Here is a 12,455-nt window from a genome sequence, read left to right as displayed (position 1 = left end):
GTGTTCCAAGCATCGAGGTGTGCTTTTTGTGTTTAAACTAAAGAGCTTTGTGTTTGCCCAAGAGCTTTGTAGTCTCATCCTTGCCATGCGTTTTAGCAAGGTTTTTATTGCAAGGTGTGTTGTTGTGGCAAGTCCATTGGAGTCTAGTTGTTGTGCATTGCTAATACCTATTTGAGCTTTCTTGTGTTGTAGAGTCCATCATTCTACTTGAGTTGAACTTGTGCTACATAGAAGAGGTAAAACCTGTGCATTGTTGATGCTTATTTGAGCTTTCTTGTGTTGTAGAGTCCATCACTATGAGGGTCTTGCATATCAAATGTGCCAACCTCTTTGATTGGAAATAGTACAAATGATCGTTTACTTGAGTCCTTTACATCATTCTAATTGCAAGGGCTAGAAAAGTGAGAGAGTCATTCTCTGATGTTCAAGTATTGAGTCAAGGTTTCATTAAATTTTGAGGGATAAAGGGATGGAACTTTTTTTCATAGACTACATAAACATTGAGCTCCATTGATAGAGTTTCATTGTTCCTCATTCACCTTCACTTACATTTTAATGTTTTTACTTCCTTCCAATTTATACATTGTGTTTCCTTCTACAAGTTACTAGAACATTTTTTTGTAATATTTATATGAGCTACTTTAAATTTTCTCTAAATAGGGTGCAACCATCTGCAATAGGTTCATTCAAGGTTTTCAGAAAGGATAGAGCAAAGAAAGAGAAGCATTGGAAGGGTCGCATTGTTGGGTTTTATAATACAAAAAAAGGATTTAAGGTGAAAGTTCAACACGTGTACATGGCTCGAGACATGAACTTGGATCCTGCCGGTCAAACTTGCTTTCCTTCAAATTGTCTCTCTCTTTTACATTAACTTTTTTTCATTTTCAGTTCAATTGTGTATTCTAATGATTGTATGTGAGCATGCGTTTTGAGAGAGGGTGTCTTGTGGTGATAATAGAGGGGGAGGGGGGGAGAGAGAGATAGAGAGATGGAGGGGTTGAGGGGTGTTAGGGGGAGATAGTAGAGGGGAGAGATTTGTGAGAGAGAGAGAGAGAGAGAGAGAGAGAGAGAGAGAGAAAAGTGGACGGATTGTGAAAAGGAGAAGCGAGTTTACTCAAGAGATCAACCTTGCCTTAGAAGTAATGCTCATGAGTACTAGTGATCTCAAAGGGGAAATCCTATACATGAACTTGGCAATGGCCTTGAGAAGAAGCATCCATTCATAACAATAGACCTTGTGCATATGTAGAAGGATAGTAGTATGCACAATTTCGACGCTTGGACTTGGTTTTAGTTTAAATTATACTTTGAAAGCCCCCCCCCCATCCCCCCTCCTCCCCGAAAAAAAAAGGAAAACTTTTTTTTGTTGAAAATTTAATAAATCCTTAACCTTTGCATTTTTGTTTTATATAATTCAAAGTCTAGTCAAAATCTTATAATGCACTTACTAAAATTGCTTAGATGTTTGATTATAGCCAAGTCTAATCTTCTTAATCACTTGTTCACTTATATCACCTATCTATAATTTTAACTTATGCATGAACCTTTTTTATTTTTGAATAATAGATTTGTTGATTTGATGAAGTGAACTCTGTCATACTAGTTTCTATTTAACTTGACTTACTTGCCTTGTTAACCCTAAAGAACTCTAGTAGGAATTTGTCAAAAATTAGTACACATGCACATGAGTATGTGCGCGTGCACACACACACATACACACCTTCACATGCCCATGCACACAAATATGTGTGCGCACATGCATGCGCACACGCGCACGTACACGCATGCACACACGCACGCACACACACATGCACATGCACATACATACATAGGTGCACATGCACAACAACACCCACACCCATAGCCATAGCTATAGCCACACCCACACCCATGTACGTGCATACACACACTCACATGCCCTGTGGTTGCATCTATGGTTGCTGGCACAAAGTTAGCCAATGCTTGTCCCTTAGATACAGAGATGAGGATATTGCAAGAGTTTTTGCTAATCATTTGGCAAAGGTTTTGGGCTCAAGACCCAACAAGCCAATTGATTGCAAAATCAGAACAAGGTCCTTCATGGCTAACATGCCTTGCAAGGTGTAGGACTTTGAAGTTGCTAAGGAGAGATTAAATTCAAGGTCATGCAAATGGCCAAGGAGAAAGCCCTTGGCCCTGATGAGATTCCCGAAGAGTTCTTCCAAGTCTACTGGGACACATGCAAACACAGCTGGTTAAGCTCACAAATTGGTGCAGGATTAAGGGCATGATGCCCATAGAACTAAACATGGGTGTTATAAAACTGATTCCGACGTCTCACCATAGGTTATCTCCTGGGCAATGGAGGCCATTGTCCATGCTCAATACGGTCCGTTTGGCTACGGTGTCAGTAAATGGCTACCATTATTAGCGGTTTGAATTGAAAAGGTCGATAAAGCAAGGCTGTCCATTAGCCCCATCACAGTTTGCCATAGTCACTGAGCCTCTACTAGTGTAGATCGACAAGCAACTCAATAGTAGAAGCCTTTTTTGGAAAGTATGGACGTTTTTGCCACACTATTAGACTCTAAAGTCAATAAGAACAAGACGCAAGCTCTTTGGCTTGGTTGGGATGAGGAACCCCCATGGACAGCTAATTTTGAATTTAATTGGATTTCGAAAGGACAAGTATTGAGATATCTTGGGTGCCCAATCGGGATAGGAGTCTCCCTAAAAGACAAAATTGACTGGGCAATCAGAAAAATAAAGGACAAGTTTGATAGATGTGCTGGGAAAACCCTTTCTCTTGTTGCTCGGGTCACTATTGCAAAGCATATGCTAGTCTATGTGCTTTCAGTTATTCCTTTTTCCAAAGCAAAGTTAAGGACAGTTGACAGACTTGTTGCAAACTTCATATGGGAGGAGAGGTGGTACTCAATGAAGTGGGAGCTAATGACAGCCCCAAAGGAGAATGGTGGCCTAGGGCTGACCACTATGAATGACGTGGTGTGCAGTATGTGGCTATTACAGCTTCGTAGTAGCAGTCAACCATGGGCAACAATCTCAAGATTCTTCATCTGCATAAATGCTCCAAAAAAGATTGACTACCCTTGGCAAGATGTGATGCTATCAGAGTTTGCTATTAAGATTCCCCAGTCCGAGCTACTTGCCAGGTTAGTGCAAATATGGAAGGGTAAATTGAAGGGCTGTTAGTGGGGGGGACTAAGGTCGCTTCATGGTGATGCATACCTTTGGAGATCAATTTGGTTGACTGATTGGTCATCAGTTACAGGCCCAACCCTCCTTAAGAGTTTCCCTCGGCTTGCTGCTTGGATGTTCAAGAAAGGGATTCAGACCTTTATCCAAATTTGGGATCTTGGTGGGCTAAAGTGGTTAGATACTGAGACCATTGTATAGAGATATGGGCTAATGGTAAGAGAAGGTGAGGTAATCACACTTCTGTTGAGCAAGATCAAAGGAGATTGGCCCATTAGTCAATATTTTCAAAAGGAACTCGGGTTCAAAGGGTTTGTTTGGAGACAAGAGAAACCATTCTCTAGAGTATGCTTAAGGGACTTTAAGGAGAACCCCTCTCTTGAGGCCCCCCTATCAGCCAATAGACAGTGGAGGTTCCATACCCCAAATGACAAATTGCCTATATGGGTTGCATGGCTTAATAGGGTGTGGAAGGCCACACCATCATACAAAATGAACTTTTGGTAGGCAAAATGCCGATGAGGTCAAGAATCGCCAAATGGAATCCAAATGTAAGTCCGACTTGTCTAGACGTTCTACAGGGATGCCAAGGAGACTCATATGCATCTATTATGGGACTGATTCTTTATCAGGGATGTGTGGAAACAGACTGGACTAAGCCTAGCAAGAGCTCACATTAACTTCAGAATGAACTGGAAAATGGCACTGCTAGGAGACAGATGCAGGATGACTGACCCCATGTGTGAGGTCTGGCAGGTGATCAGAGGACACGTGTTAACTCATGTGTGGAGGCAGAGGAACAATCTAGCATTCCACAGACCGCACTTGGGGAGACTGGTGACTGTAGCCATCATAGAGGACACAAGAAAAGCAATGCAGGTTTTTGGGAAAAGAATGATGCATGTAACCTTGTAGGAAAGATCTGGAACTGAAGGTTCCTGCCTCATCTTCTGGAGGACGACTGTTGTATATATTTTTTCTTACCTTTTTTACTTTAATACAATGATCTTTACCGCAAAAAAAAAAAACTCTTTTTGTGTCATATGAGACTTAAACTCAATGATAAGACCTACCAAAATAAGGACATCATTCATGTTTTAGCATGACATCATTCCTTGAATTGAGGTGGTTATTCACTTCTTGCCCTAAGATAGGGCCCCCACCTTACAATGTGAATGACTCACCAAATGTAAAGCAATGCTCATTCTAAACAGTTCTAATTATTATTCACTTCTTGCCCTAAGATAGGGGACCTTACAATGTGAATGACTCACCAAATGTAAAGCAATGGTCATTCTAAATAGTTATAAGCCTTATGAATGTGCATGGGTGAGCAAGTAGTGGCCTTTTGAAAGAGCTTGCTGTGTATTGTTAGGGTGCTTACATGATGGGTCAAAGAGGACAATTGGGTAAGGAAAACCCCACTGACGTGACTAGGTGAATAGAACGGGTGAAGAGACGCCACACAAAGGAACGTTACTGGGGGGGTGTGTGTGTGATCTAGTTGTAGGGGCAGGTTAGCCCTAGAGGTCAGGTGCTTTGGCTAATAAGGTTAAACTCTGCCAAATCAGAACGTCAAGAAGCAGGGATTGGTGGACCGCGGCAAGCACGGCCAGAGCATGTCAAAGCAGTCCGTTGAGCACCAGCATTTTCAAGCATTGTATGGCATAATATGCTATGGTAGAATTCCGTGGGAACGGCTTGTTAGGAGGCGAAGCATTTAAAGTGTGACGGAAGTAACGATGAAATGCAGGTGAACACGGCCTTGTGTTCCTGTAGGTACCCTTTGTTGCGGAAACTGTTGGAAGCTGAAGCTGCGTGGAGGTGATCCGTGAGATCGTAGAGATGCAATTCGGTAAGCTTGGCACCAAGCCTGCCAAGCCTTCTTCCAGGGCTTCATCCGTTAGCTCCGTTGCTCTGCTGGATATCGAAGACTTCAAGGTTCTCCTTCTCTATCTCTGTGTCTGTGTGTGTTTTTGTCTCTCTGCCTGTTCAAGTGCGCACATTTACGAGGTGTTTAGATCTGATTTCCAGCACTGCTGCTCCTCGCAACAGGGATCATTTTCCTTCGATGATTTCTTCAAGAAACTTGTTAGTGACGTGTTCCCCTCGCTCCAAGAGGAGGACTCGGATTCGCTGGACGGCAGCCAGAATGGTCGAGACGCGGTCCCCAATGGATTTGTGCGAGGATCGTCCGACGCCAAAGGCCTTGCTAGAAATGCAGGGCCTACGTTTGCTGAGGCGGAAAGGTTGCTCCCGCTTTTCAAAGATGCTCGCAAAGAGCTTGAAGATCTTAGCTATCAGGTGAATTAGAGAACATTGTATACCAATCTTCCACCATGGATCTCTTCTTGGACACTTTGTCCTGACAGTGTAAACTTGCGTGACTAGGTTGACGCACGGTTGGAGAAGTTGAAGAAGGAGGTGGCACTGCATGACTCCAATCACCGCAAAACGTTGGCTGAGGTGAGTAGGCTACGAAGTTTTCAAAGCAGCGCGCTATAGATATGTTCCATCTATTGAAAACAATCCCTTCCCCGCCTTCGACGTGTTTAAACCTCTTAAAAGCACACATGTAAAAAGACATAGGCACCAGTTGTGTAAAGAACAGACATAGGCACCAGTTGTGTAAAGATCGAGCCCACTACGAGGCAAGCTGTTTTGCCAAGTGGAATTTTCTTGAAGACAGAGATCATCTGAAGGTAAAATAGTCTGTGTATATGGTACCTGTACAGGAAGATGATGAAGAAAAACAACAATAGGCACCACAGGGAAACCCCAGTAAAGACTGGTAGGCGGGGATGAACCTTTCAATCAGGAGTGGCTGATCAGATGTCCTGAACAGTCTCATGTTTAGAAGGAAAACATTTTCACGTCATCAGAAGTCAGATAATGGTGGTGGAATTCTCATCGGGTTGAAGCTGTATTTCAAATGGCTACCTTTTGCCCAGTCTTGAGACTTCTCGACTTGCAGTAGTTGGGTAGACTCTTTTATTCCTTTCGAGTTGCCCCAAAATGGGGATTCCAACTGCTACCATGCACAAGTTCCATGCTTTAGATTGTTTAGCTGTTTGACAACACCCTTGCCACTGTAGCCTGCTTAGTCTGGGCTGGAGCTTTACATTATTTGAACCGCCTGATTTGGCAGCACCCTATGCAATTTAACATTTATGAGACTTCTCACATGACAATTTTTGATGACATATTTCACTTCCAATTGAATGATGATGGCCTGAGTTCTTGTATCTCTAGCTGAAACAGTAGCAGATGGTTGAGAGCTTTTGAAAGGAATTGAAAAGCAAAGTCAATCCCATGAGAACTCATGAGAGTTGGCCTGTTTAAAATACAGCAGTCAGCGTTGGTTGCTTCGAATCAGAAGCAGAGAATGGAAGGTGGCATGGACGATGGATCCCAACAGAAAGTAGTTTCCGAAGGTAAGAGATATGTCCTCATTTCCTATGACTTATACTGTCAGCTTAGGAATAGCCACCAGATATCCTCAAAACTTACAGGAGCTTTGGGAACAACAGAGAAACAAATGGGGAATTTCACCATATAAGTTTTAGAAATGATGTCTAACCTTTAGACTGAAGGAATAATAGAAAGGTAAGCAGAGACTTATAAAATTGATAACGGTCATCTTGAAGCTCCAGCAAGAAAGCATGAATCTGCAAGGGCAGCACGGGCGCTAAATTTAAGAGATCTATAGAGTGCAACTCAAAGAATGAATACAGTAGACAGGAAAGTTGACCTGGAGTATGCAACCAGATTACTCCCTTCAAGGAAATTTCAGAAAAGTCAAAACAGGGCTTGTCTGTGTCCAAGTATTCGTACCCAAGTGAGCATTGAACGTAAGACAAAGGTATGAGATCTGATGCACCGAGCCGTAGTGGTTGAAGAAACGAAGAAAGATTTGCTACGGACAATGGCTGCCTCAAAAGAAGGAACACGACTCCGACAGTCCAGGGACAAAGGCAGCTCCAATTTCAGAAGCCAAGGGGTCCATTAAAGCCCTATATAGGAAAGTTGAAGTTTTCACAAGAGCCACTAGAGGCCTTCTGAAAGGAGGGAAAGTGTTTCTATTGTGGAAAAGAAGTGCATTTGGTTGCCCAGTGCCCCTTAAAGCCTCTAGGTTCAAGCATAAAGTGCCAAAAGCACCATCAAAGCCTTTGGCGGGAGGAGTCCCTGATATGTTGGGAAGAGTGATTGATTAAGAAGCTTGAGAACTTTGCCTTTGTTGGAGTAAGAGACCGGAATGCTATGATCTTATTCGATCCAGGCGCTACAGACAATTTGATGTTAGAAGACCTAGCTTTGAGGCTAGGAATCAAGACTGAAATAGTTGGGACCAGCTCTAAATGCAGAACATGTGTTTGAAGGAAGACCAGTTAAAGTCACTCCATTGATTGGAAAGCTTAGAATTCATATCCAGGACTATGTGGACCATGAGGAGTTCTATGTTTCTAACCCCTCCGACATCATGATATTATTTTGGGTATGTCATGGTTCCATAGAAAGGAAGTATAACTTGACGTCAAGACAAGAACCCTCAGTTTCATGCACAGAAAGGAGTGCAAGATTTTGGCTTAAGAAAGAGGCGAGACAATCTTCGTTGTATCTAATGTTTCTATTGCTAAATCAAATAAAATTAGCTATTTCTTCGTAGTTTGTTTTCGTACAAGAGAGAGAGGGTGAACCTCAAGTGGAAGTGAATCTTGTTGAAAAAGAAAAATTTCAGTTTCTTGATTCTTTCAAAGTTTGTTTCCTAGATTCTCTTCTAGTAGAGCTTCGTCATGAGCGGCCAGAAGATCATGTCCTAGAGCTAATTCCAAGAAGTGAGCCTTTGAATGGGCCATCTTATCGCGTGAGCGCTGCACAGACTGAAGAAATTATGGCACAGGTACAAGATCTACTTTATGAAGGACTCATTAGACCCAGTTCCTCACCCTTTTGTTCACCTGTGCCCTTAGTTCAAAAGATAGTGGATTATAGAGTTTTAGCTGAGCTCTCTAGATCCCTCCGTCCCTTGCCTTTCTTTTTGGCGTTGTTGACGCCCATTCTTCCCTTGCCCTAATGCCATTTTAAGCACCACCTCCTCAACAAAATGACGGTCAAGAATAGGTTTCCAATCCCTTGCATAGACGATATATTGGACAAACTAAAAGGGGCCACGATCTTTAATCGCATTGATTTGAAAAGTGGGCACTGTTAGATAAGGATCCATTTCAGGATGTTCCTAAGGCAGCTTTTCAGACCATATTCTGAGTGTACGAGCTCTTTGTAATGCCAAGTCACTTTCAATCGCATGATGGACAGCATTTTCAGACCCTACAGGCATTTCACAGGTATTTTCTTTGATGACATATTGGTCTTTTCAAAAACAAAAGAAGAACATAAGGAGCATTTAACTTTGAAATCACAAGCCTTTCATTAATGGCAATAAGAGTGAGTTTTTCCTTGATGAGATGTCACTATCCTGGGCACAATATTTCTAAAGAAGGGATTCGGATGGATCCCGCCAAGATAAGAGCTATACAGGAATGGCGAAGTACGTAGCTTCCTCGAGCTTTGCTCCTATTATAGACGCTTCATTAGACACTTTGTTGATATAGCAGCCCTGGTCCCCGTTACATGTTTGACCAAGAAATATGTAATCTTCAGATGGGGAGAAGGAAAAGGACAGCTTTCAACACTCTCAAAGGAAAGTTAACCGCCGGGCCGATTCTCGTTGTTCCAGATCTACACAAACAATTCGATCTGGGCTGTGATGCACGTGGGGAGTATGTAGGAGCTGCCCTTCATTAGGATGGTCGAGTCATAGCTTATGATAGACAGAGGCTACGTGATGCAGAAAGATTCATGGGTGTGTATGAAAAAGAGATGCATTGGTCATTCATGCATTAACCATTTCAAAGCATTATCTTCTTGGAGCTGACTTTACAGTCAAGATCGACCATTAGAGCCTCAGGTTGGTGTAACTGTGTTAGAAATGACCCAACAGAGGGTACGCACAGCGGAAGACTGATAGAGTTGCCCAGGAGCTCACACAGTGTGGTGTGGGGTGTGGAATCACAAACTTCTTAACTTACGTGCATTAAAGACAATATTCCAGCCAGATATAGAAGACACCAAACTCTTATATTTCCGTCCAAAGCTATGGACACAATACAAAACAGATAGATCCAGAGTTCCACCAATAGTGTGGTCCTCTGATCTTACCACAAGGTCCTCCTCCCATCTGCCAGCTATCTCTAGACTCGAGCCAGCATGCTCCACCTCGAGCTTAAGTAGACTTTCCATCCAGATCACAACACCTTGCTGCCCTAGAAGACAGCCAAGGTCCAGCCTCTAGGGAACTCAGTCTGCAGCACACCTTTCACTCTCCTTCACCCCCAGTGTGAGGCCCAAGGGAGTGGCTTCTGGCTGCTCCTGTCTGCTCCTGTCTGCTCCTGCTCTTGCTGAATGGTTGGATGATGAATGAGGCCCAAAGCCTCTCCCTTTATAGGCCCAAGGCCTGCTGCAAAAACCGACCAAGGGAGGGGCAAAATAGCTGACTCAGTCAGCCCCTCCTTGGCCGACTTGTTTGCCACAAAATGCCCCTTTTGGGGCTCTCTTTTCCAGGGCCTTTGGCCCGGCTTTAGCCCTCCTTTCAAGGCAGGGTCCCAGCCCCTTCTGTCTGCCTATATAAGGCTTGGTTGGCTGGCTCCAACCAGCCCAACCAGCCCCTCCAAGATGGCCGACCCTCCTGCTGGTACATCCGCATCTGCTGCGCCCCTTTCCGGCACCCTGTTTTGCCCATACGTGTGCGCCTTTGCTGCGCCACATGCAGCCTCTGTCTCGCCTCCTGTGCGCCTCTGTTAGGGGCCTGTTCCAGCCCGTACAAACAGGCCTTGAAGTGCCTCTGCCAGGCTGCTGTGCTGCCCACATGGCAGCTCATGTGCTGCCCATGTGGCAGCCCCTTTTGGCCTTGGTCTACCTCCCCCATGCTCTCCTCATTTGGGGGCTTACAGATGGGGAGGTGACCTTTCCAACACACCCTCTCACCGACACATCTCGGCCCAATGCCAACATGTCGATGACGATGCTCTAGTAACTCCCTGGTCGTAGTCCCCTAGAACACTTTGATGTCGAAATCTTTTCATCTAGTGGCTCCTGTTCCACAAAGTTTGGTTCTGCTTCCACACACCATCCTGGTACACAGGTTCATCTTTGGTAGCACCTCCTGGCACCACCACCTTCAGTCACGTTCCCGCCTTCAAACTCGAGCAATCCAACCGTCACGATCTTCTAGTTGCCGGCCTCATAATGAGTGAACAACCTGGAGTCTTCCAGGCACCATGCTCTGAGGGTCTGTTTCAACCTGTCCTTCCTTTAGCAAGGTTCGCAACAAATGAATATCTCTAGATAACCTAGACCATGAACTCTCACTGAGCTCCCAAGCAGGTACTCTTCTGGCTTTAGTACACCTTGTTCTTCACCTTCTAACAATTTGCGTCCGAGATTTGAAGAAGCATCCACACTTCCTCTTCTGCCTTCGAAGAAGGCCAATTCCTTCCAATCTCGCATTACTTGAGACCAATGAAGAGCAGAGTCTCTCCACAGCATGCTATAAAGGCTCAAATGAAGAACATCAAGTACATACTAGATCGTTGTACTGCTTGTGTGCTTGCTCTGAAAGCAAACCATGCACCTCATCGAGGCACACACCAATAGCTTGTGTAATCCTGTATTGGCCCCTTCTGAAGTACAACATCCATTTGAACATGAGACCCCAAGGCACTCCATGGAATCCACCCTTGTGTCAATGTCAACAGCGACGCACTTCGAAGATACCAAGCACTCCATGCTGTCCGTCACCTTCACAACGGTCTCTAACTCCTCGTCGACCCACATCTCAATGTCAGACTGTAGCGGAAGATAGACTATCCTCACTCTCTCTCTTGCTCAATACTAACTGCAATTGGAAGATGATGCACTCAATACACAAAGTGAGTTGTGGATGTGAGTGAGAGAATCAGAGGGAGAGAATGTAGTGGACCTCTGAATAGGAAATAGATATAACTAAATAATGAATGATACAATTGTATGAAGGGGCTGAAACCCTCACTGCAAACCTGGAAGGCTAGACTACCTAAAGGAGGTGAATCCTCACTAGATCCCTGAAGAGGCTAAGGCTACCTTGATGGTCTGCTGTGGGGAGGCATGACTCTGCTGCTCTGAAGTCTTGAAGGCCTGAGGAGTGAATGAAGAACAAGGGCCAAAGGCTATCCTTTTATAGGCTGATAGGTTAGCTTGCCGACTTGGTCAATGACAATCGTTGACCTTAGTCGGCTGGTCAACGCCGATCGTTGACCACGCATGCTAAAAAGGTAACAATGACAAAAGGGTCAACGCGTTGACTTTTGACCCAAAAAAGTCAGCTCTGCGTTTTTTGACTTGCAATGACGTGGCGTTGATTGTGTGTTGATTGCTGAGTGCGTAGAGCTTCCTGAATGGCTGTACGGATGCCTATGTGACCGTTGACATGGCTGCTTGCGTTGGCACTAGGTACCATGGCCACGGGTGTGTGGATGCTCGTGACATCCCCTTCTGCTGAAACTCGAACTAGGATATAAAAGGGGCTTCCCATCGTGCTGACGGAGGTGACTGTTTGTGGTATACCTGGATGATAAGTCCTGATTCAAATGCCTGAATCTGGTGCTAACTTTCGGTAAGGATCTGTGCTGTTGGTTGATGCTCCAGGATGATGATCCCTGTGGTCTTCCTCGGTGCATATAGGTGATAGGGACGGAGGAAGATTGGGTTTGAGAGAGGCATCCCGATCTTGTGTAACCTTGTTGTGTGTTGTAATACTACATCCTGTTGTAACACTTTATCTTGTTGTAATACTGTGTCTTGTTGGCGCCAGTCTTGAACCCCTTGAATGATGGATATCAAAGATTGAGGTGGAACACCCTTACTCCGATAGATGAACTTGGACCCATGGCTTGGGATTTTGACATCCAAGCCTTGGTGCTGATAATCTGGTCGGACTTCGAAGTGGTGCCACCATCGTGCTCCCAAGATGACGTTCGCTGCCTGAATAGGTGTGACCTTGAGTGGTTGACTGTGTACCCACCCTGAGATCTTGAGAGTGGCTGAAGCTACCTGCATGTTGCTTTCTATCTGCTGCCCTGGAAATGCACCATTCAAGGTCATTGGTTCCGTTGGCGTAAGAGGTAACTGAGCCTTTTGAGTTGCTTTGGTGGAGATGATGTCGT

At 44.5% G+C, this 12,455-nt stretch overlaps 1 protein-coding gene across 3 annotated transcripts in view; it reads left to right on the top strand.

Moving 5' to 3' along the window:
• The first annotated feature begins 4,761 nt into the window (after nucleotides 1–4,761).
• Nucleotides 4,762–12,455, top strand: part of SEC10 (exocyst complex component sec10) — a 106,395-nt gene continuing 98,701 nt past the window's right edge. The window contains exons 1-4 of one of the 3 annotated variants that reach the window (XM_087397432.1): nucleotides 4,762–4,875; nucleotides 4,949–5,136; nucleotides 5,251–5,499; nucleotides 5,587–5,661. In XM_087397432.1, coding sequence (XP_087253558.1) covers nucleotides 5,041–5,136; nucleotides 5,251–5,499; nucleotides 5,587–5,661 — 420 coding nt within the window. In that variant the 5' untranslated portion in view covers nucleotides 4,762–4,875; nucleotides 4,949–5,040. Of the gene's footprint in view, nucleotides 4,876–4,905; nucleotides 5,137–5,250; nucleotides 5,500–5,586; nucleotides 5,662–12,455 lie in introns of those variants that run through there. The other 2 variants (XM_087397433.1, XM_087397431.1) reach the window with 2 other exon arrangements.

This window comes from Dipteris shenzhenensis, chromosome 26 (assembly GCF_047967505.1).
Source record: "Dipteris shenzhenensis isolate YYH24624 ecotype China chromosome 26, Dip_SZ_1.0, whole genome shotgun sequence".
Taxonomy (NCBI): Eukaryota; Viridiplantae; Streptophyta; class Polypodiopsida; order Gleicheniales; family Dipteridaceae; genus Dipteris; species Dipteris shenzhenensis.
Note: the sequence above shows the minus strand (reverse complement) of the source record. Positions and strands in the feature narration are given on the sequence as shown.